The sequence below is a fragment of the Pseudophryne corroboree genome, chromosome 6 (genome assembly GCF_028390025.1).
Source record: "Pseudophryne corroboree isolate aPseCor3 chromosome 6, aPseCor3.hap2, whole genome shotgun sequence".
Lineage (NCBI taxonomy): Eukaryota > Metazoa > Chordata > Amphibia > Anura > Myobatrachidae > Pseudophryne > Pseudophryne corroboree.
The window spans coordinates 531441138-531465545 of record NC_086449.1 but is presented as its reverse complement, the minus strand read 5'-3'; the positions used below and the strand labels follow the sequence as shown (position 1 = coordinate 531465545).

General features: G+C 41.0%; 1 protein-coding gene and 2 long non-coding RNA genes across 3 annotated transcripts in view; 2 read left to right on the top strand and 1 right to left on the bottom strand.

The window, feature by feature from the left end:
• FGD6 (FYVE, RhoGEF and PH domain containing 6) overlaps nt 1-24408 on the bottom strand; it is a 225393-nt gene that overhangs the window by 111063 nt on the left and 89922 nt on the right. Inside the window, exon 2 of the mRNA XM_063927602.1 lies at nt 8071-10192. Within this exon, the coding sequence (XP_063783672.1) occupies nt 8071-10192 (2122 nt within the window). The remainder of the gene's footprint in view (nt 1-8070; nt 10193-24408) is intronic.
• Nucleotides 1-24408, top strand: part of LOC134932827 (uncharacterized) — a 121525-nt gene that overhangs the window by 22891 nt on the left and 74226 nt on the right. The window lies entirely within an intron of this gene.
• On the top strand, nt 14553-15890 carry LOC134935414 (uncharacterized). Its single transcript, XR_010180120.1, has 4 exons — nt 14553-14654; nt 15084-15146; nt 15509-15603; nt 15732-15890. It is a non-coding gene; the product is annotated as an uncharacterized LOC134935414 (long non-coding RNA).

The following is a 24408-nucleotide window of genomic DNA, read 5'->3' as shown; positions in this document are numbered from 1 at the left end:
TCATCCTTAGGGTCAGTTGTGTGGTGAGGGACAAGATTTGCTTCTGTTTGGCCACATATTTTAGGACTGGCAGCCACCAGCACTGGTTTTGCCTATTATATTGACCATGAAAAATTTGAATTGGTCCTAGACCACCAACCCCTCGGCACCCCCGCAAGTGTCCCGAGGCACCCCAGGGAGCCACGGCACACAGTTTGGGAACCTCTGCTTTAGGCTATTGGTAAATAACAGTGATCTGTAGTTTCTACATAGTTTTATGAAAAAGGGGCTTGCTAAATATGAGCCTTGGTTACATATAATTCTGAATAATAAACTGGCCATATATTCAGTTTCTTACATAATACAGCTGTCTAAAATTCTGTAAATACAAGCCATACAGTGATCATAGTACGTAAGCTCTCAATACACTATACTGTATAACTTATTTCAGGAAAAGTATTTCTTCTTCAAAACTATCATTGCAAGTACAGATTTAGTTTCAAATTTTTATTATTTTCCTTACAAGCACTAAATGTACTGCAAGTACCATATGACCTGGATTAATAATGTGAAAAAAAGGCTCTGAAAAATGTAAGCAAACACTGTAAAACATATAGTTCTCTTTGGAATAATGTCAGCTGACAAAGCTTCCTGAATGGCACAGCAAATCTGGCAGAATGAGGAAATTTACAGTACACTTGGGATCCAACACAAACTATATCTGTCTAAAGTCAAAACACCAGAATGAAGAGCAGACAATACAGTAGAAGCAAAACGCGAGAGACCGTTTGAAATGTATAAACACAACATGATTACCGTCTACTGCTTAATATAAAGTGGCCACATTCCTTCAAGATCACATTGGGATTATACTTGGTTCATTATAGGTCATCACATGGAAATATCAGACCAATCTGTCCTGTGATATCACAATATGTGTGGGGTTGGGTATGCGTGACCGCCGGTCAGCATATCGAAGCCGGTATCCCGGCAGTGAAATGCTAGCAAGGGGCGAGCACAGCAAGCTCCTTGCGTGTTCGCTGTGCTTGCCACACAGTGGGCTCAGTGGCTCGCTGCGCTCGCCACAGGTTCTATTCCCACTCTATGGGTGTCGTGGACACCCCCGAGTGGGAATAGTCCCTGTTGGTAAGCATGCCGACCATCGGGATTGTAAACAAGGGATGGATTTAGGGGCTGGTATTGTGATCGGTGGTCTCCTGACCGCCGGTCACATAACTGCAACCCTATATGTGAAGAGGTATGTTCATTAGCCAATTAGAATTTGGGAGGTCCCCCATACTGACTGGCAAATTGCTGGATCACAGGATGAGTAAATACTTGATTTGGATTAACATTTTGTCACCAGGGAACTGGGGTCTGTATAGCAAAGCCACCATAGTTCTGGGTCTCTCTAATAAAGCCACAAGATTTGCAATTATTTGCATTAGTCTATTTTGTGTTGCACTTTTTTTTTTTTTACTTTGGTGCACACCAGCCAGGGTTACCAGGAGGGAGCCAGGGTTGGACTGGCCCGCAGGGGAACCCTGGGGGCCCACCTCCTTCTCCAGGGATCAGGTTCCAGACTGTGCACTTGAAGTATAAATGATCAGGGCCGGTGCAAGGTCTCTTGGCACCCTAGGCAAAGCTTCAGCCTAGCGCCCCTTAACCTGCACCACCACCTCTCTTGGAGGGGAGATGCAGGTGGCCACTATGTAGGCTGTGGTGAATTGCATCATTATACATATACAGAGAAAAGGCACAACACTGAAGGACTTTTAATGTGATAAAGTATATTATAAACAAAGTCACAAAATGTTGTGACTTTATTCACAATATACTTTCACTTTACAAGTCCTTGAGTGCCACCTATTCTTTATGTATAAAATGTATCTATAGGTGGGAATATTTAATTGGGGTTGGGTAGGGGATGATGGCAGTCAGGATATTGACAGCGGTATCCCAACCACCATAATTGTGGACATTTTGAAGGAAATTAATTAACCTTATCCCTAACCATCCCGTAGCTTAACCCTAACCCTCACCGGCATACTAACTTTCAGGATGCCAGCTGTCGGGATTTAGGCGTCAGCATTCTGTAAGGATTCCGGTGCTGGTATTCGGAACGTCGGCATCCTGTCCGCCAGGATGCCAACTACATTCCTTTAATTGTATGTGTATACGCACAGACATACATATATATGTATGCTCCTTGTGTTCCATCCCACATTTGTAAGTTCATTACTGACCCTTTTGCCTCCATTTGTACTGTATTGTGCCTCAGTGTCAGTGTTTTCCTTATTATGCTGTTTACAAGTGCAAACCACCCATCAGGCTGTAAAATCTGTGGTCCATGTGTTACTTACCTTAAGCTGTTTTCTTGTTTTTCTCTCGTCATTGGCATGGTTCTTCTTACAGGCAGCAGCAGCATTACAGCGACGCTGCTGAGTGTACACATGTAGTCAGGTGCTGCTTGCTACTGGAGAGCTGGTATCCAGGGGTCTGGAGATGGTGCATCTGGGCTATGAGGAGCGGCCGTGGGAGCGCCCCTCTGGTGCCATAGTTACATCTGCCTCCTATGTGCCCTAACATGACTTGTGTCGTCACGGAGGAAGTGCTGAGACACTATGTGTTACAGAGCAAAACAGTACGGTTAGGGTGTGTTCCAGAACAGGCGCTCAGCAGCTATGGTATAGCAGACCTCATGAGACTCTCGAGTGTGAGTTCTTGGGTACGCTTCATTTATATATATTGCCATCCTAAAACATCACGCCGGGCGTAGTTCAAGTGGGCGAGGCCACGGCATTGGGCAAAGAAACCTTGATGGGCTTATAGCTTCTTAATCAAAGTGTGAGTGGGGTACGCTCCTAAGCCACCTCTTTATCATATAAAAAATACACTAAGAACTGTGGATACATAAAAGGAATCTACTACACATTGGTCTTTATTTTTATTCCCTTACATGTTACTATACTCTGGAGAAATTCCATCAGAACATTCGCTTTGAGGACTCCATCACAGAAACCTTCATTAAGGGACGTTATGGTGATTTTTATTTGTCTAGAATATTGTGTTAAAGCGCTGTGGTTATAAACACAGATCTCTGATTTTGTGGTAGTACTATGCGGTACAGCCTGACAGCGGAGGCTGCACCTGATAGACCCGCAGCAGCAGCCAGCGCAGTGTAAAAGGAGGAGGCAGCATACAGAGACATCCTTCAGCTTTTTGCTAGATGAATTCAGTGGCGCCCTCCAGGGGACAGCACCCTTAGGCAGCCGCCTTAAGCTGCATAATGGTAGAGCCAGCCCTTTACATTATGTTAGATTTTACTGCAAAGGACTATGGTGTATTTTCTACAGTGCTCTACCATTACTTATCTGGTACATTATCATGCATGCACTAGCAGTATTTACAATATATAATCAGAACTGGCCTTAACCAATATGATGCCCTTGGCAAGATTTTGGCTGGTGCCCCCTAGCACCGCTGCTAGTTTCGCCTCTGACCCTGCACCCCTTTCCCAGCACCATCATCCCTCACCCATAGCAGTCCTCATTTTGGTGTTCGTACCCCCTATACTTTAAATAGGAACAGTGCGCACATTCGGCGCACAAGCCAAAAATGGGTGTGTAGTTGCTGGGAAGGTGCATGGCCACACAATAGTACCCAAAATTTAAATTACGCCACACATTAGTGCAACTTTATTCACATTATATCATGCAATAATGTCCCTTATTCACGTTACATTACACAGTAGTACCACTTTACCTTATATACGTTACTTCTTAGAGTGGTGTCCTTATTCACATTACATCACACTGAATTGCTCCTTATTCACATTACACCACACTGCTCTTTATTCACATTCGATCACACTGTAGTGCCCTTTCTATGTTGCGCCACACAGTAGAGCACCGTATATACATAATGCCACACATTTGTAATGCTTTTATACACATACCACACAGTAATGCCCCTTACACATGACACACATTATTAATGTCCTTATAAACATAATGCGCCTTACATATTATGCCAACATTTATTAATGCCCTTATACACATAATGTCCTTAAGGTGCATACACACAGTGAGATATTGACTATCTCCGATTTTGACTTTGCAGTTTTCCCTGAACTCTTCGGAGACCTGAACCACCAATATTGACTATCTTTACTTGTAATTTCGACTACAGTATGTGCGGTTTTGACTAAGTGCCCATTTTGACTATACTATGTAGTAGATTGTACACAATATAGTCAAGATTGCCTTGCCTGCACAGTCTACCTTCCCTTGCAATAATGACCCCACAGGAGCGCGCATCGGTAGTGCAAGCTGTGTACACATAGGGGGTAATTCTGAGTTGATCGCAGCAGGAACTTTGTTAGCAGTTGGGCAAAACCATGTGCACTGCAGGGGAGGCAGATATAACATGTGCAGAGAGAGTTAGATTTGGGTGGGTTATTTTATTTCTGTGCAGGGTAAATACTGGCTGCTTTATTTTTACACTGCAATTTAGATTGCAGATTGAACACACCACACCCAAATCTAACTCTCTCTGCACATGTTATATCCGCCTCCCCTGCAGTGCACATGGTTTTGCCCAACTGCTAACAAAGTTCCTGCTGCAATCAACTCAGAATTATCCCCATAATGCGATTTGCACTAATTTTACTTACGATTTTGACTATGTAGTCAAAATCGTAAAGTTACATCACACACTGTGTGTGCACCTTTACACATATGCCGCACATTATTAATGCCCTTATACACATGACATACATAATGTCCCTTTCACATATGCCGCACATTATTAGCGCACTTACACATATAACAACACACATAGTGCTCCTTACACATTTGCCACACATTATTAATGCATTTATATACGACACACATAATGCCACTTACACTACTGCACAACCAACCCACCCACACACAGCACTCACATGGGCACTAACACTGTGACCTCTGGATACAGATGTGTCCACATACATCTTGCCTTAATACGCCATGCAGCAGGAAATGCCTGGCGTGAATCAGCTGGCAGCTCTGCCAATGTCAGGCACCTTTTTTGATGAAAATGCATCTTATTTGCATTACTATGTGCACAAGCAGCTTCTGCTGATTAGAATGATATGCGGCATGCCTATATTCTGTGTTTGCGACTGTGGATGTATCTGCATATGAAATGCTACGTTACAATTATTTCTAGGAATACACTGTAATATAGCATTTCATATGCAGATACAGTTGCAGTCACACACAGAATATAGGTATGCCGCATATCATTTTAATCAGCAGAAGCTGCTTGTGCCTAGGGAGGCCAATCCCGGGATCGGAGGGATCCCGGGGATTTAGGCCCAAAAACGGCCGGGATTGGAAGATCCAATCCCGGGGAATGAGGGTTCAGCATTGAGCGTCCTCAGGACGCTCAGACGCTTCCCGGCTTCCTCCTTCCGGCTCCCCAGCGCAGCGTGACGTGCAGTGAGAGGTCACGCTGCGCCATCAGCCACCGATGGCGGAGAGAATATGAAGTTTCCCGTCCGCGGTATACAGTTAGTTATGTGTGCGGGGCGGAGCAAGGGGGCGGCCACATAGATAAAGGCCAATCTCGTGATTTACCATTTTTCATCCCGGGACTTGAAAAAATGGCCCGGGACTGGCCTCCCTACTTGTGCCACTAGGCATACCAAATGCCCTAGGCATTTGCTTAGTTTGCCTATGCCTAGGGTCGGCTCTGTATATACTTATCAAGGGGCCCAGACCATTCACTATCTAATGGTTAGGCCAACCAATTTGGCTTCTGGCCACACCCCCTCTGGAGACATAGAACCCTACCAATGCATTCACCTGGTGGGCCCTTCATGCCCTAGTCCAACATTGGAGGGGGCCTTTGCTACTGAGCAATGGCCCATGCATCTCTAGGTGCAGGCACTAGGGCATAACCCTTTTCTAGGGTTCAGGATAATGCTAAGTAACAAGACAAGCTCAGAAAGGGAGGGTATTTTTCTTTTTCTTTCTACAGGCAGACAAGCAAAATAGCTTGTTTATGCTGTCTTTCTTTTTGAAGTTTTTGTGTTGGTTTTGCTGTGATTTGTTTAACTGCAACTTGATATACGGTATTCATCAGTTTGTACTTTCTTAATGTGAATAAAATCGGGATTGCAATTTGCAGTCATCACAATTTGTTTGATTTAAATTACAATTGTGCTGCAATATTTGTACAGTTTTGCTTTGATAAATATGGCATCTCCTATATTGCCTGAAATGACTGCAAAAACCATGCAAATTAAACAGAACACTGCTTAATAAATCTGTCGCTAAAATTGTCAAACTTGTGATGTGTATAGCCCAATTGTTTCTAGACTATGAAGTATACCTCAAAACTTGTTGCCTATAGCTTCCAGGATCTTGTTAGAAGTCTGTTCTACTCATAAAGTTATGTTGTTTCTAAATAATGTTCTCCAGTAAATAAGCACATTGGTTTTTCTTCAATTTGAGTATCGTGTTATATATACTAACATTCTCATAAGAATGTAACAATATTGGATAGATCATATTCTTGGAATAGTTCAATAAAAGGATACTTGAGTAGATGTACTAAGCCAACCAATCAGCTCCTGTCATTTTTCAAACACAGCCTATACATGGCAGTTAGGAGCTGATTGACTGGTACTTATCTCCAGTCGGACTGGGACATGAAGGGCCCACCGGGGGAATGCAGTTATAGGGGCCCGTACTTAGGGGTGTGGTCAGCCTACAAAGGGGGTGTGGCCAGCCTCCACAGAGACTTGAAATACACAATAGTTTAGTGCAGTGTAATGCTACATATCTACCATGTATAATACAAGTGCATAGTCTGGAACCTGATCCCTAGAGGAAGGAGTGGGCCCTCAGGCAGTGGGGCCTACCGGTGCTTTCCCTGGTACCCCTGTGGGTCAGTCCGACCCTGCTTATCTCTCTCCAAAGCTTGGTACATGTACATCTGCCCCAGTCACTCTAAACTGGCACAACTCAATTTATTTAAACATAGCAATGGTACTACTATTTTCTTAAAATACTGTAAGTGATCTTCAGTAAAGGGGCGAATCATATACAGACATTTCACATGGGCCCATAGAATTATACTTATGGTACTGATTTCAGTGAAATGGACAATGCCTCTATGCATCAAATATGCCATTCGTTCATGACACTGCAATAGATCTCTTATTGGCCAAACAGGTTTATTTTCTCTGATGTATACCCAATAAAATGGAGTGCTTGTGGAACAATACACAGCTTGTCTTTGATGCTGCTCTACTGCAGCACTACTTCCATGTCAGTGCTACTGTCACATGCCAGCTTTTGAAGACCTGGGAGATGAAACCTATTTTCTATTAGCAAAGCTCAGCAGTCTGAAAATTGCCTGGGAATATAAAACATTCTAATACCCCTTTCACACCGCACAAATAACCCGGTTTCGACCCGGTATATTGCCAAGTCGACACGGGTCACTGTGTGGTGTGAAAGGGGCCATGGACAAATTCCCGGGTTGCCTGATTCAAAACCCGGGTAATAAGAAGCGTTATTCCTGGGTAATTACTGGGTCAGGATCAGTGTGAATGGGTTAACCGGGTCGATGCATCTCCCGTTTACAGCATAGGGAGAGGCAGCGCGGAGATGATCTCATCTTCAGCACCGCCTGCGCACCCGTCCCCGATGCCGGCTCCGTCCCCGTCCGGTCGGGATTGCGGTGTGTAGGGTCTAATGCCGGGTCCCACCCGGGAAGGACCCGTTTCCAATTCCTGAGTGGGACCCAGCAATGCGATCTGAAAGCAGTATAAATGTTCAAAGCAACAAACAAAGAGAAAGCATCAAGCAACAGTGCAGGGAATTAGTGTTTCAAGAATGATTAAATGTAATACATTGGATAGAAGTCTCTCTTTTTTTTTCAATTTGGCAACTCATACAGTATTTTACAGTATATAGAACATTTCTTATTAACATAGCAGAATATTGCAATATAAATGAGCATTTATTTCTAAATCTAAACAGAAATATGGACTTGACCATTCAAAAAGTTGAGTGCAAGAGCAAGCAGAAATCTTACCTGTGGCTGGCATGAATAGTAGTAGCTTCTATTGGGTCTTCCACCTCATAAATTGTAGCATCACATTCATTTACATCTGAAACCAGAGTGAATGGCAAATTTTCATATTCTGGGATTTCTTCATAGTGACAAAAATTTTCATATTCTGGAATATCAGCATGGGATGTGTCCATTGAAGATGCCACCAGTGGCCTCTGTGTTGAAAGACAATTCTCATCTAAAGACGCTGAAGTTGAGTTGTTTACAATATTGACATCATTCTTATTTTTCTGTCTTTTCTTAGATGAAGGACTAAAAGAATCCACAGACTGTTCTTTTCCTGGTTTCACCTTTTTCCCTAAAGTGGGAGATGTAGAGTGCCCCGTACAAGAAAATATATCAGACGTGGTAGTATCTGTTGACAGGCTGCCTCGTGACAGAAATCTCTGAAAGTCACTTTTTATGATACAGACAGACAATTTTAAGTTAAGAAACTTTCTTAAGGAGTTTTTTTTAGGACTATCATTTGTGGGATTTTCTATTCTATCCATATCAACCGATGACAAAGACTTAGCCCTAGGCTTGGTGATGGGACTTGGGGTTTCATTACTCGAAGTAGTCTTTAATGACTCTGGACTACCAAAAAAAGGTAAAATGGGATGATGCAACTTCCATGCTGGTTTTTCAGAAGATGGTAATTGTCTTGGAGATACCCCCTCATCCCTTGCAGTACCATATGAAGCACCTTCGGAAAGTTTCTCCTCTGAAGCAGCCTTTTTGAGCAGACCAGCTGCAGGTAGACTGTATCTTTGTGGCTTCTTTGGAGCAACTCTCGGTGAACTTCCAGCCAGTGCATTGGGAGTATTATTTTTCTCTGTAGATATGTTTGTTATAGGAATCTGTTCATAAATAAGTTTCAGTTGTTTGGGTAAACTCATGGACTGTGCACTACACCTTTTAAAGTTGCTATTTTCACCTGGTACAGATTTACTTGCATTTTCTTGTTCTGTATCAAGTGAAGTCAATGCAATATTTGCATTGCCATGAACGTCTCCGTTTCTATTTTTACTACTGTCATCATACATACAACTGAGAACAAGCTGGTCCTTTTGGTCTGGGAAATTAGCTGTAAAACATTTATCAGACAAATCAATTTCATTTTGTCCATGTTCAGTATCTGATTGTGAATTTATAGCTGGAGACACATCATCCTCATTACTTTCTACAGTGCTATCCACACAATCTTGCCGCACCAGACACTGTGCACGCAGCTTCCGTGGTTTCGGAATTGGAAGAGATTTATGTGGAGGGGGAACCCGTGGAAGAAGTCTAGATATTCCATTATCGTCTGTAGCTAAAGGTTCATGACTAAGTGACAGGCCATTTCTTTCTTTCATATTGTCAATTGTTTCTGGATCTGAATGAGACATAATACTCTGAGAAGGGCAGTCGATTGATTTGCTATAACTTTTTGGGTTACTTGTAGATCCATCAGACTTTGAGAAAGGCCCATCAGAACAAGCACTAATACTGTAACCATCTGTCTTATTGTCCTTGTCGGAGTTTCCTTGTTTTCTAGTATAACCATTGACAACGACATTCTGAGCTGAAACATCCTGGTTCTCTAAAATGCTGCCCTTCAAAATAACTTGGTTTGCTTTTGGCAGCTTCGCCTGCTGACTGCAAGGCTTTCGTCTACCTCGTACACACGGAATTGGCTGCCCACAGAGTTTCTTATTTTCTGCATTCTCCAGCTGTTCTATTGCCTTGTGGGTTTTATGGAAGCAGTCCCCATTTCCATGCTTGGGCCCACAATCAGAATGACAGGAGCATGGTAAAATTATATATGTGGAATGGTCATTGTTAGCTGATAATTCATGGTTACGAATTAAGTTTTCAGAGCAGGAACCTTTGTTTTCTTCTTTGTTTAAACTATTTGATTTTAAAGAACAATGTGGCTTATCTTCTGGTACTGATGAACTTTTAAGGACTTTTGGCTTTGGAGCAATTGTCGGTTTTGATTTCTTTGAAATTAGTACAATTTTGGCCTGAACAATGTCCGGCTTGGGTGCAATGGGTGGTGGGCTAGGTTTCAAACCCACTACATGTTTTGGTTTAGGGGCTACTGGAGGCTTCTTAATATCTGTTGGTTAGAAAAAAGAAAATTAAGAATATTGAAAATCAATAGTGACCATTATTGTTTGTTTTGGGTTTTTTTATAACTTGACCTATGATATCTAGTAACAATTAGAGTTGAAAACATTGTAAAGGAAAACAAGTTAAAGTACTGTACAAACCCTTTTTCATAACACTACAATCTTTCTGTATACGTTTTATACAAACACCATTTGCTATTCTGGTCCCTGCTCCTTGTATAATATCTCAGCCTGTGTCTTCCAGCTTGCTTACATTCCCTTCCTCTATTCATGACACTGCCCCTGTTACCCATAGCACTATTATAACTATTAATCACACAAGTGGACTAGACACTACTGTATCACGCAAGATCAGCACACACTACTGAAATACTCTGCTATAGCCATTCCAGTAAAATGTGCATCTATGCAAACACAGTACAAAAGACAAATATAAAATATGAAGGTTCAACAGTCATCATCTTTGGCGCTCACCATAACTCATTTATTTACAATTTTGCTAATAAATCAAATATTGCTATATCCTATCAGGATACCCCTCTGTGGGTTAGTGATTAATCTCGCAATATATATATATATATATATATATATATATACATATACATACACACACACATTATATATATATATATATATATATATATATATATAGAGCTCAATAAGAGGCGGCATTTGGTGACTTTTCAAATATCAAAAGCGTGTATTGTGGTACATCAACGTTTCGGGGACCCCCGTCCCCTTCATCAGGGTGAAGGGGACGGGGGTCCCCGAAACGTTGATGTACCACAATACACGCTTTTGATATTTGAAAAGTCACCGAGTGCCGCCTCTTATTGAGCTTTGCATGTGAGGCCAGCTGGCCTGTGGAGGGCACCGGCGCGAGATTATCCTGCAACGGATTGAGTGAGTGCCGGGGTTTTGGAATATATATATATATATATATATATATATATATATATATGGAGTAAAAAGGTTCTCATGGGAGCCAATCAGCCTTTAGATTAATAATATTTAACAATATTTAAAAGGTTTTTATTTATACACAAATAAAAGGTACTTGTAACCTAAAAATTCGACATTGATACAATAGTCTAAAAATTCAGTAAAACGATTTCACAATCTTATACATAGACATTTTTAGTTGATATGAGGAATTTATAGTCAGGTAATCACAATCAGAACTTGAAAAGGACGTGTATCCAACCAGATGCTTGTGGTGGTGACTTTTTTGACCCAATACTGCGAAACCCAACGCGTTTCGTCCGTTAGGACTTCATCAGGGGTTTACAATCTAAATAGTTACAGAGGGAAATAAGCAAATCACATAGTCTTCAAGATTAACTTATTGAATAATAAACTCTTTTTTTCTCTCTCATAACGGGTACTCTAATACAGTCAAGTAGGGATGGACATACATACCCGTTTTTGTGAGAAAATAATTTACCACTGGTTAGGACGGGATTAAATTCCTAATGCTACATCCAATCACATGTTCTTTTCAAATGATGTGGTGTCTGAAACATTACCGTTATAATCATCAATATACATTATATCTATATATATATTCCAAGAAGGGGAGGGAAAAGGGTCAGAAAATGATGGATTTTATAACAAAGATCAATCTCATCCTTTTGCCAATGCCATTGGGGCCTACTTTTGAAAGATCCTATTTTGGGTCCCACGCTCCCAAAAAAACCTGAGTTAGTCTTTCAGAAATCCAATAACTTGAAAAGCATGATAGCACCCAGCAGATTGCCTGATCTGGTTCAACATAAACGTGGCCCAGATTCCATTATACCTACAAAAGGGTGCTACCCATGTTCAAAGTGTATTTGCTGTAAATTTATGGAACGAAAATCAATTCACATTAAAATGGATACAGGGAAACAGTACAAATTAAGACATCTAGTGAATTGTAACACGGATTATGTTATTTACAGGATCACTTGCAGCTGTGGTCTGTCATATATAGGCAAGACCAAGAGAATGATCAAAATCAGAATACAGGAACATATGAGGAATGTGAAAAACAAACTGACTTCCCATAGCCTTCCTAGACACTTCACTGATAAACATAATTCAGTTGTAACTAAGGAGAACTTTTCTTTTACTATTCTTGAACATATTCCACTAGATTCTAGAGGGAAAAGCAGAGATCTTACCCTTTCGAAGCAGGAGACTTTTTGGATTTATTCCTTGAACACCTTGACTCCTGGTGGTCTAAATGAAGATATAGATATAGTGTCCTTTTTATAGGAGTTCTAGTCGATAGTATCTAATTAACACTCCTTTTTGTAAGGATAATTTTCATCATAAATGAGATAATTAAAGGAATTAATAGGGCCACTTATTCTTATTAGTGGTCAAATCGGATTGGGGATCGGACATTGGTAGTGGCCCTTCTATACCAAGCTAATAAAAGAAAAGCATTTTAGAAATGATTTGACCTTTATGTGGCATGTAAAATTAAGAGTCCTATGTTATAGATATGTTGGAATTATTATGGAAGGTTTGAGACTATCTATATTTACAAAGTATAACCCTTATGAAGTATAAAATGTGGTGATCATACGGACTGTAAGATGTGGTGATCATATGGATTGAATTGTGAATGGGAGATCATGTTGATGTTAGTTTAAATGTAGACCTTGTGGGCCATAGCCATTAATCTTTTGAAAATTAGTGATGAGAACCTTTACCGCACCATTCTCATCTGTTAAAGAAATAGATGGCTTATTTGATGCCATGTATTAGGTCAGTTAATCATGAGATTGTGGTAACACAAATTGTTGAGTTAGTATCACTTTAAAGAAATTGCAAATATTTGTAACACTTAATAAATATTGTCACTAAAAAATTATAAAATTGTTTTAAAAAAATTTATATAAAAAAGTTTATTATAAAATTATAAATACGTTTATCAAGAATTCCTACACTAGTAATATTAAGACACTATTAATACCACTTTATATGAGCCATATTTTTTTTATAGGCCCATATAAATATTCTAATACTAATATGTGCTTATCTGATGCCATGTATTAGTTCAGTTAATCACGAGATTGTGGTAAATACAAATGGTTGAGTTAGTATCACTTTAAAGAAATTGAAAATATTTGTAACACTTAATACTGTCACTAAAAAATTATAAAATTGTTTAAAAAAATTTATAAAAAAGTTTATTATAAAATTATAAATATGTTTATCAATAATTCCTACACTAGTAATATTATGACACTATTAATACCACTTTTTATGAGTCATTATTTTCTTTATAGGCCCATATAAATATTCTAATACTAATATGTGACAAATAAATGGTCACACAAATGTAAATGGTCACTTATTAAAAACTTGTTATTTCTTCTTGGTAAATAATTGTGAAAGAGAATTTCTATCTATTTTTTATTTATTTAATTATTGCATATTATTATTATTTTTAATTTTATTTAATTATTTATTTATTTAATTTTTATTTTTATTATTTATTTATTTATCTATATTTTTTGAAGTGCATTAAATGAATGGATGTTAACACTAAAAATAGATTACCCGTTTAGTGATTAATTAGATTATTGATTGAAATTTAAGTCGTCTCAACATAAATCAATAGGACTAATATTGACTGAATGTAATCCCGGATAATACCGATTAGATTTCCATTTTGTCTCAAACGTAAACTAATTGGACTAATAATAATAAGTTTACCATGATCACTAAAGGTGTCAAATGTTGAACTTGATATGCGACAGCCATCAGATTGTGAATCAAGCTTAACATTATATAAGGTAAACAGCGGTTCACGGCTCACAGCCGGAACCGGAAGTGCGGGAGCGTGACACGCATGTGAGCCCGTGACACGCATACAGACGCACTTCCGCCGGAACCGGAAGTGAGAAGCCGTGACACGCACGCGGTGTCGGCATTGGAACGCAAAGTGCGTTCTAACTGTTCCCCTTTACTCTTAAAATGGTGATAACATTTAGAACTAAATTAATTTATGAAGTAGAGCCATTTGCTTGGTTGGAGGATTAATATCCATTTATTAAGTCCATTTACTGAATTATTCAAATTAGCTAACAGGAAGTGATGTAAAGTTAAGGGAGGTATAAAAGGATGTCCTGGACTGTCCCTCATTTGTAGCTGTGTTCCTGTGAAGTTATGCCAGTTCCTGTGAAAAAGTAAGTCCTATTTATTTCCAGTTGGAATATATTTATGGATGCCCTCTTGATCCCATAGCTAATGAAGGGAATCGACTAGGAGGAGTAATAATCTAATTATATATACAGGCTATTGATTTAAAGTATTTATATCAAAAATGTAATTTTGAACTAATTATAGGGAATAGTGCGGTTCAAGATTGGAGATCTCTAAAAGAACCCCATTTTTTGGAGATACTTATTGGAGCAGAGGTGAATTATAAGGTTTCACTCTCCTTGAGGAAATTAGGTAAGAACCTGAATAATTAAGTTATGATCAAAGTGTCATATGTCGTTAATATTATGGTCCTGATCTTAGTTTTGGGCGTTGAAAATAGTGATAGAATAGAACCATAGCTGTTAAGTGGACCCATACTTGGTTACGGCCCAATATTGATTGACTATTCTAATATTATATACCAATGGGCGTTATATCAAATTGCATAAAAGATCCATTAATGATGAGGTTAATGAATTGGCATCAGCATGGTCTCTTATATTTAAGTGATTAAGTTGTATCTATTGTATATATAGAACTTTAAAATCTCTTCTTAATGGTGTTGATGGTTTTGTCTCCTTCATACAAGTAACATATAAGATAGCCATAAAAGAATGTATAGTGTACATATATTATATGGGAGCTATACTAGAAAAACAATTTTACCCTTGTTCTTTCTAGGGAAAATCACAACATCTGACTTCAACTTAATTGTAAATTTTTGTTTTGATGAAGCCAATTTAGGTATGTATGGCTAAATTGCATTAGATTTATACGAGTATATGGTAAAATAATTGATTCCTTTTTTCATAAATTTATGGACCCGATTTGTGGTGCCACGACTGTAAGACTCCCAAAGACATCTAGTTGCCTCTTCCTTTTAAGTTTTCATTTTCATTTATGTATTATTTCTTCTAATTGAATAGAAGCAATGTTAATGATGATTGATTGGCTTTATATGTTCTAAATTAAAATTGAGGTCATAAATGATTGATGAGATTGATCTTTGTTATAAAATCCATCATTTTCTGACCCTTTTCCCTCCCCTTCTTGGAATATATATATAGATATAATGTATATTGATGATTATAACGGTAATGTTTCAGACACCACATCATTTGAAAAGAACATGTGATTGGATGTAGCATTAGGAATTTAATCCCGTCCTAACCAGTGGTAAATTATTTTCTCACAAAAACGGGTATGTATGTCCATCCCTACTTGACTGTATTAGAGTACCCGTTATGAGAGAGAAAAAAAGAGTTTATTATTCAATAAGTTAATCTTGAAGACTATGTGATTTGCTTATTTCCCTCTGTAACTATTTAGATTGTAAACCCCTGATGAAGTCCTAACGGACGAAACGCGTTGGGTTTCGCAGTATTGGGTCAAAAAAGTCACCACCACAAGCATCTGGTTGGATACACGTCCTTTTCAAGTTCTGATTGTGATTACCTGACTATAAATTCCTCATATCAACTAAAAATGTCTATGTATAAGATTGTGAAATCGTTTTACTGAATTTTTAGACTATTGTATCAATGTCGAATTTTTAGGTTACAAGTACCTTTTATTTGTGTATAAATAAAAACCTTTTAAATATTGTTAAATATTATTAATCTAAAGGCTGATTGGCTCCCATGAGAACCTTTTTACTCCATATCTATCTTTGATACCTTATCTGACAGAGGGTATTTCTTATTGGTTTGAGACTAGTGGTAAAGCGCAGAAAAGGGTTACCTCTTGTTTTGTAATATATATATATATATATAACAATCCAAGTCAGCCGGCACTCCTCGCTTCACACCACCCGGTCCAGGTGCACGCATAAAGGTATCAATATTTCTCCAACAATCACGCGGCACTCCCGGGACTCTTCTTATATATTTTATTTGTGGTTAAAACATCAACATGTTTCGAAGCCGCAGCTTCTTCATCAGGACTCACCAACAAACAACTGACACAAATACAGACACACATTTAAATACCTGCTGGTCTCCATGTCCTCCCCCGCCAGAACCGCTCACAGCTGCAGCCGCCGAGTGTCCTCCCGTACCTCACTTCCGGGTGCACGCAAGTAGGTGTTGCTAGGCAACACCAATGCTTGCGTTCCAGTGTCTGAGATTCTTCCGGCGTCGAACGGCGCTGTCAGTGAACGGGACTAGGAGGCAACACACAGATGACACAGTTACAGATCATATTAAAAAACAGCGCTTGTTAATCATCACCCACCAATCTTTAAACAGTTAAACCTATTCCTTTTAGATAAGCCCAAGTATCCACCATATCTAGTGAGTAACCACGCTATTAACCCTCGATTAACACTGCATTTCTATGAATACTGCAGTATACTATAATCGTTAAGTACTTACTTCCCAATAGATCCCCATGGACCAAATTATAAAAGAGTGTTCCAATTAACCTTATCGTTTAATCCTTTTGGGATAATTGTATCTAAGCGCACAATCCACCGTGCCTCTGTCACCGTTAAAGATTTTATACGGTCTCCACCTCTTGGGGAATCTAGTACATGGTCAATCATAAAATATTTCAAATCACTCAAAGAGTGGCCCATCATTTTAAAATGGCGGGCCACCGGTTGGTCATTTGCTTTTCCTCCTGAAGATAAATGGATTGCCGACCTATGAAGGGCCATCCTCTCACGAAATTTACGTGAGGTCTGCCCCACGTAATATAAGCCACAAGGGCATGTAATTACATACACCACAAATGATGACGTACAAGTAAGTACGTGTCGGATATCATAAATTCTTTGGGAGTGTGGATGTTTAAAGGTTTTGCATGTTATCATAAATCTGCAGGTCATGCAGTTGTGGCAGCTGTAGCACCCAGGAGGTTTCACATATACATTAGGCATCCGAGGGATGCCTCTCCCTGTAATATCCGTGATCATCAATCTATCTTTAAGGTTCCGGCCCCTCCTAAATGCTGCTAATGGACGTACCTCACTGAAACATGGCAAATCTTTATCAGTGGCTACAATTGGCCACAACGCCTTGGTGGCATGTTTAATCACTGGACTAGCTGTGGAGAAACTACTAACCCAGGGTAAAACTTTACCTGATTTGCTGCTGCGTGATTGCATTAGTCTTGACTCTGGCATGTTTAGTACTTGCAGTTTATTATCAAGCAACATTTTAGGATCATAACCTCTAGCTGTGAATTTAGTGATTAATTTATCAATGATACCAGACACTTTTGTTTTATCACTGGTAATCCTAGCCACCCGCATCATTTGAGACAGCGGTAAACCGTGCTTCAATGGTAACGGGTGATGACTAGAGGCCAGAAGGAAAGTATTCCTATCAACATCTTTGCTAAATATTTCTGTTTCAATAATCCCCTCATGAATTGTCACCTGCACATCCAAAAATTGTATTTGTTCTTCACTACACACATATGTAAATTTAATAGCTGACATGCTCCCATTAATCTCATCCACTATCTCCACAAACTTATCTTTGCCACCTGACCATAGTAAGAAAATGTCATCGATGTATCTGGTGTATAATTGAATACAGCCAGATACCATCGGATGATTCAAAAACAACTTTTCCTCCTGTTCGAACATATATACGTTGGCGTACGATGGGGCCACAGGGGACCCCATCGCACACCCCCGTTGCTGCAGATAATAATGCCCATCATACAAGAAGTAATTTCTCTGTAAAGTTAACTCAAGCAATTTAAGAAATAAATCATGGTCAAATACAGTGGGATCAAGAAACTCAGTAAGGAAATTACGCATAGCTAACAACCCTCCATCATGGGGTATTGATGTATATAAACTACATACGTCCAGGCAACACATCAGTGTGCCACTAGGTACCCTAGGAATATTCCGCAGTAGTTTCAGAAATGCAGTCGTGTCCTTCAAGAAAGCGTCTTTTTGTAGTAATAGAGGTTGTAGAAGATGGTCTAACAACTGTGACGTCGGATGATATAGGGATCCACGAGCCGATATAATAGGACGACCTGGCGGGGTCTTACTGTCCTTATGGAGTTTAGGTAGGGTGTATAGCACCGGGACTCTCGGATGTTCCACCTCCAGCGCTTTACTGATTTTAGGGGTGATCATATTATCTTGGAGCGCCATCTTCAATATACCCCGAAGCTCTATCTGGAATTTCGTTGTCGGATTCCCCGGTAATTGGCTATACACACCCACTTCATTTAGTTGACGACTGATTTCCAGACGGTACTCGTGAATATCCTGCACTACGATGGCCCCGCCTTTATCGGCGGGCCTGATGATAATATCCTCATATGTGCTAAGATTTTTCAATGCCACAGATTCCTCCCTTGAAAGATTCTTCTTGATCTTCCCTGGTGCCGCAGTGAACTTTGTGACTGATTCCTGTAATAGACGGTCAAACGTTTTTAATGATGGATTCGTAGACACAGGATCAAATTTAGATCTTGATTTCCCTTTGAGGAAAGACTCAAATACTGAGGATTGAGCCGACGGTGGCTGGTGCTGGAAATATTCTTTCAACCTCAGGTTTCTTGAAAATCTGTGATGATCAAGTTTCCACCCGAAATCATCATGAGAGTTAGTGGGTACAAATGACAGTCCTCTTTGAAGTACTTGTAATTCCGTTGCATTAAGTTCTCTTCTAGACAAATTGAAGATTAAACTTTCTTCCGGGAGGAATTCCTTCGGACTTCTCTTGCCTCTACGGCTTTGCCCGCCCCTGCGGGTGGTCTTCCTCCACCCCTTTGGGTGGTCAAACCCCCTTCCAAAGGGGTCATCCCAGAAGAAGATGCCTCCTCTATGTCTGATACTGCGAATTCGCTATCGCTGTTATTCTGAGGCACTGGATTCCGGTGCTGGTTTTGTGGGCGTCGCTGATGCCATGGTCTGCGACGTCTCTCTATGGCATTACTACCAGCTCCGCTGCTTCCACCCGGGTTTTAAAGATTTCCGAGTGCCATCATGTGAGACCTTTAGCTTCACTGTGGATGAAATACAAGGAATACTATTTAAAGAGCCAGTAACGACATCAGACCCAACCCATACCTTGGAGGATATACAGCACCAGCTATTTAAATTAAGGCGTCGTGAAATTGATTACTTAATGCACGGTACGTCCTTATCTGATTATGTCCGCGAAAGAAAGATTCCCCGCGGTTTCAGGGTTAACAATATACCTACAATTGGGAGACAAAATCCAGAGGTGGTCCGTAAATGGATCGGAATCCTGAATAAGTGTGCACTGGACTTGATGGTCCTAGTAATTGAGGAAGCGGGTCGGGAATTGCAGGTTACCCGCTTGAAGATTCAGCAGTATGAGAATGAACATAAAAGCATACTGGAGGATGCGGCTAACGCAAGCTGGCTGGTGAAATTACAACAGCAATGCGACCAGTATAAAAAGAATTTAATTAAATTCAAGAAAAACAAAAAATATACGGTGGACGCAGACTATGAGGAAAATAGGGTATACAGATGGCTAACGGGTGGAAGCAGCGGAGCTGGTAGTAATGCCATAGAGAGACGTCGCAGACCATGGCATCAGCGACGCCCACAAAACCAGCACCGGAATCCAGTGCCTCAGAATAACAGCGATAGCGAATTCGCAGTATCAGACATAGAGGAGGCATCTTCTTCTGGGATGACCCCTTTGGAAGGGGGTTTGACCACCCAAAGGGGTGGAGGAAGACCACCCGCAGGGGCGGGCAAAGCCGTAGAGGCAAGAGAAGTCCGAAGGAATCCCTCCCGGAAGAAAGTTTAATCTTCAATTTGTCTAGAAGAGAACTTAATGCAACGGAATTACAAGTACTTCAAAGAGGACTGTCATTTGTACCCACTAACTCTCATGATGATTTCGGGTGGAAACTTGATCATCACAGATTTTCAAGAAACCTGAGGTTGAAAGAATATTTCCAGCACCAGCCACCGTCGGCTCAATCCTCAGTATTTGAGTCTTTCCTCAAAGGGAAATCAAGATCTACCGTATATACTCGAGTATAAGCCGAGTTTTTCAGCACATTTTTTGTGCTGAAAAAGCCCCCCCTCGGCTTATACTCGAGTGATGCTCCAGGACCACAATCAAAAGTTCCTGCTTCCGGTTGAGCGGCCAGTGCCGGCATCAAGGGGGTGCTGGGGCCACAACTGTCCCGGGCCCGGCCTCTCTGACAGCGAGTGGAGGGCCCGGGTCGCATGCCACCCGCCAGCGGTGTATTGGGCTGGAGTCTTGCTGGACAGGACCCCTTTCTTATTAGTAGCCACGGCCCGTTCTCAGTGACATCACCGCAGCCGCACTTTACATGCACAGATCGGGAAAGGCTGAGCTGTGTAACTTTGAAGCTGTGTGTGTTAGCGGTAACGGCGGTGAGGTCCGGCCGGGTGACTGTTCAGCAAGTGAGATACGCGCTGCACTGCCGCCGCTGCTGCTCTTGCTGAACAGTCACCCGGCCGGACCTCACCACCGTTGCCGCTAACACACACAGCTTCAAAGTTACACAGCTCAGCCTTTCCCCACTGTGCATGTAAAGTGCGGCTGCGGAGAGCATCAACAGTGCAGTATCTCATGGCCCAGCTGCTTAACTTCCTAGTGACGGCTGATAGCTCTGCAGGACAGCAGCACCAATAGTCGTTCCTCCCTCCCAGCTGGCCTGAATGACAGCAGCTGCAGCCAAACAGCCGCCCCAAATACAGCCCCTCTCACTTTTTGATGGCTGATGGCGGAACCATCCAATCAGTGGCTGGCACCGCTGAGGCTGAACAACCACTAGAAGTAAAAAGAACGTCCTCCCGACTCCCGGATGTTAGGACCATGCTGAGTGTCGTTTGGGATCCTGTGCTGTGTTTCAGGTACCACCAGTTTATCTATGCAATTTGGTAGTGTCCTGAATAATGTACAAGCAGCAAAGAGCTGATGTGCCCTGGCCGGGGGCTGCTGGCATGTATGTTAGACCCCTCCATGCCTGGGGAGTGGGCGGCAAGTTACTCCTCATACAGGGCTGCAATTATACATGTGTATGTAGTGTTGTATCAGATGCTGGAGCCGCCAAATACTGTATACATGCAGTTACATGTGTGTGTGTGCATATTATATGTTTGTGTGTGTACGTGTGTATATATAAATCTTTTCTTGCGCATCAACATGCTCGCTGTGCGAATGGATGTGTACGGCTAGAGCTGCATTTCCCACCCTAGGCTTATACTCGAGTCAATAAGTTTTCCCAGTTTTTTGTGGTAAAATTAGGTGCCTCGGCTTATATTCGGGTCGACTTATACTCGAGTATATACGGTAAATTTGATCCTGTGTCTACGAATCCATCATTAAAAACGTTTGACCGTCTATTACAGGAATCAGTCACAAAGTTCACTGCGGCACCAGGGAAGATCAAGAAGAATCTTTCAAGGGAGGAATCTGTGGCATTGAAAAATCTTAGCACATATGAGGATATTATCATCAGGCCCGCCGATAAAGGCGGGGCCATCGTAGTGCAGGATATTCACGAGTACCGTCTGGAAATCAGTCGTCAACTAAATGAAGTGGGTGTGTATAGCCAATTACCGGGGAATCCGACAACGAAATTCCAGATAGAGCTTCGGGGTATATTGAAGATGGCGCTCCAAGATAATATGATCACCCCTAAAATCAGTAAAGCGCTGGAGGTGGAACATCCGAGAGTCCCGGTGCTATACACCCTACCTAAACTCCATAAGGACAGTAAGACCCCGCCAGGTCGTCCTATTATATCGGCTCGTGGATCCCTATATCATCCGACGTCACAGTTGTTAGACCATCTTCTACAACCTCTATTACTACAAAAAGACGCTTTCTTGAAGGACACGACTGCATTTCTGAAACTACTGCGGAATATTCCTAGGGTACCTAGTGGCACACTGATGTGTTGCCTGGACGTATGTAGTTTATATACATCAATACCCCATGATGGAGGGTTGTTAGCTATGCGTAATTTCCTTACTGAGTTTCTTGATCCCACTGTATTTGACCATGATTTATTTCTTAAATTGCTTGAGTTAACTTTACAGAGAAATTACTTCTTGTATGATGGGCATTATTATCTGCAGCAACGAGGGTGTGCGATGGGGTCCCCTGTGGCCCCATCGTACGCCAACGTATATATGTTCGAACAGGAGGAAAAGTTGTTTTTGAATCATCCGATGGTATCTGGCTGTATTCAATTATACACCAGATACATCGATGACATTTTCTTACTATGGTCAGGTGGCAAAGATAAGTTTGTGGAGATAGTGGATGAGATTAATGGGAGCATGTCAGCTATTAAATTTACATATGTGTGTAGTGAAGAACAAATACAATTTTTGGATGTGCAGGTGACAATTCATGAGGGGATTATTGAAACAGAAATATTTAGCAAAGATGTTGATAGGAATACTTTCCTTCTGGCCTCTAGTCATCACCCGTTACCATTGAAGCACGGTTTACCGCTGTCTCAAATGATGCGGGTGGCTAGGATTACCAGTGATAAAACAAAAGTGTCTGGTATCATTGATAAATTAATCACTAAATTCACAGCTAGAGGTTATGATCCTAAAATGTTGCTTGATAATAAACTGCAAGTACTAAACATGCCAGAGTCAAGACTAATGCAATCACGCAGCAGCAAATCAGGTAAAGTTTTACCCTGGGTTAGTAGTTTCTCCACAGCTAGTCCAGTGATTAAACATGCCACCAAGGCGTTGTGGCCAATTGTAGCCACTGATAAAGATTTGCCATGTTTCAGTGAGGTACGTCCATTAGCAGCATTTAGGAGGGGCCGGAACCTTAAAGATAGATTGATGATCACGGATATTACAGGGAGAGGCATCCCTCGGATGCCTAATGTATATGTGAAACCTCCTGGGTGCTACAGCTGCCACAACTGCATGACCTGCAGATTTATGATAACATGCAAAACCTTTAAACATCCACACTCCCAAAGAATTTATGATATCCGACACGTACTTACTTGTACGTCATCATTTGTGGTGTATGTAATTACATGCCCTTGTGGCTTATATTACGTGGGGCAGACCTCACGTAAATTTCGTGAGAGGATGGCCCTTCATAGGTCGGCAATCCATTTATCTTCAGGAGGAAAAGCAAATGACCAACCGGTGGCCCGCCATTTTAAAATGATGGGCCACTCTTTGAGTGATTTGAAATATTTTATGATTGACCATGTACTAGATTCCCCAAGAGGTGGAGACCGTATAAAATCTTTAACGGTGACAGAGGCACGGTGGATTGTGCGCTTAGATACAATTATCCCAAAAGGATTAAACGATAAGGTTAATTGGAACACTCTTTTATAATTTGGTCCATGGGGATCTATTGGGAAGTAAGTACTTAACGATTATAGTATACTGCAGTATTCATAGAAATGCAGTGTTAATCGAGGGTTAATAGCGTGGTTACTCACTAGATATGGTGGATACTTGGGCTTATCTAAAAGGAATAGGTTTAACTGTTTAAAGATTGGTGGGTGATGATTAACAAGCGCTGTTTTTTAATATGATCTGTAACCGTGTCATCTGTGTGTTGCCTCCTAGTCCCGTTCACTGACAGCGCCGTTCGACGCCGGAAGAATCTCAGACACTGGAACGCAAGCATTGGTGTTGCCTAGCAACACCTACTTGCGTGCACCCGGAAGTGAGGTACGGGAGGACACTCGGCGGCTGCAGCTGTGAGCGGTTCTGGCGGGGGAGGACATGGAGACCAGCAGGTATTTAAATGTGTGTCTGTATTTGTGTCAGTTGTTTGTTGGTGAGTCCTGATGAAGAAGCTGCGGCTTCGAAACATGTTGATGTTTTAACCACAAATAAAATATATAAGAAGAGTCCCGGGAGTGCCGCGTGATTGTTGGAGAAATATATATATATATATATATATATATATATATATATATATATATATATAAAAAAAAGGGGATTCTCTTGGGAGCTTAACCACCACAGACAGCTGTGAGGTGAACCTTGAGGCACTACAAAAGGGATTCCACTGAA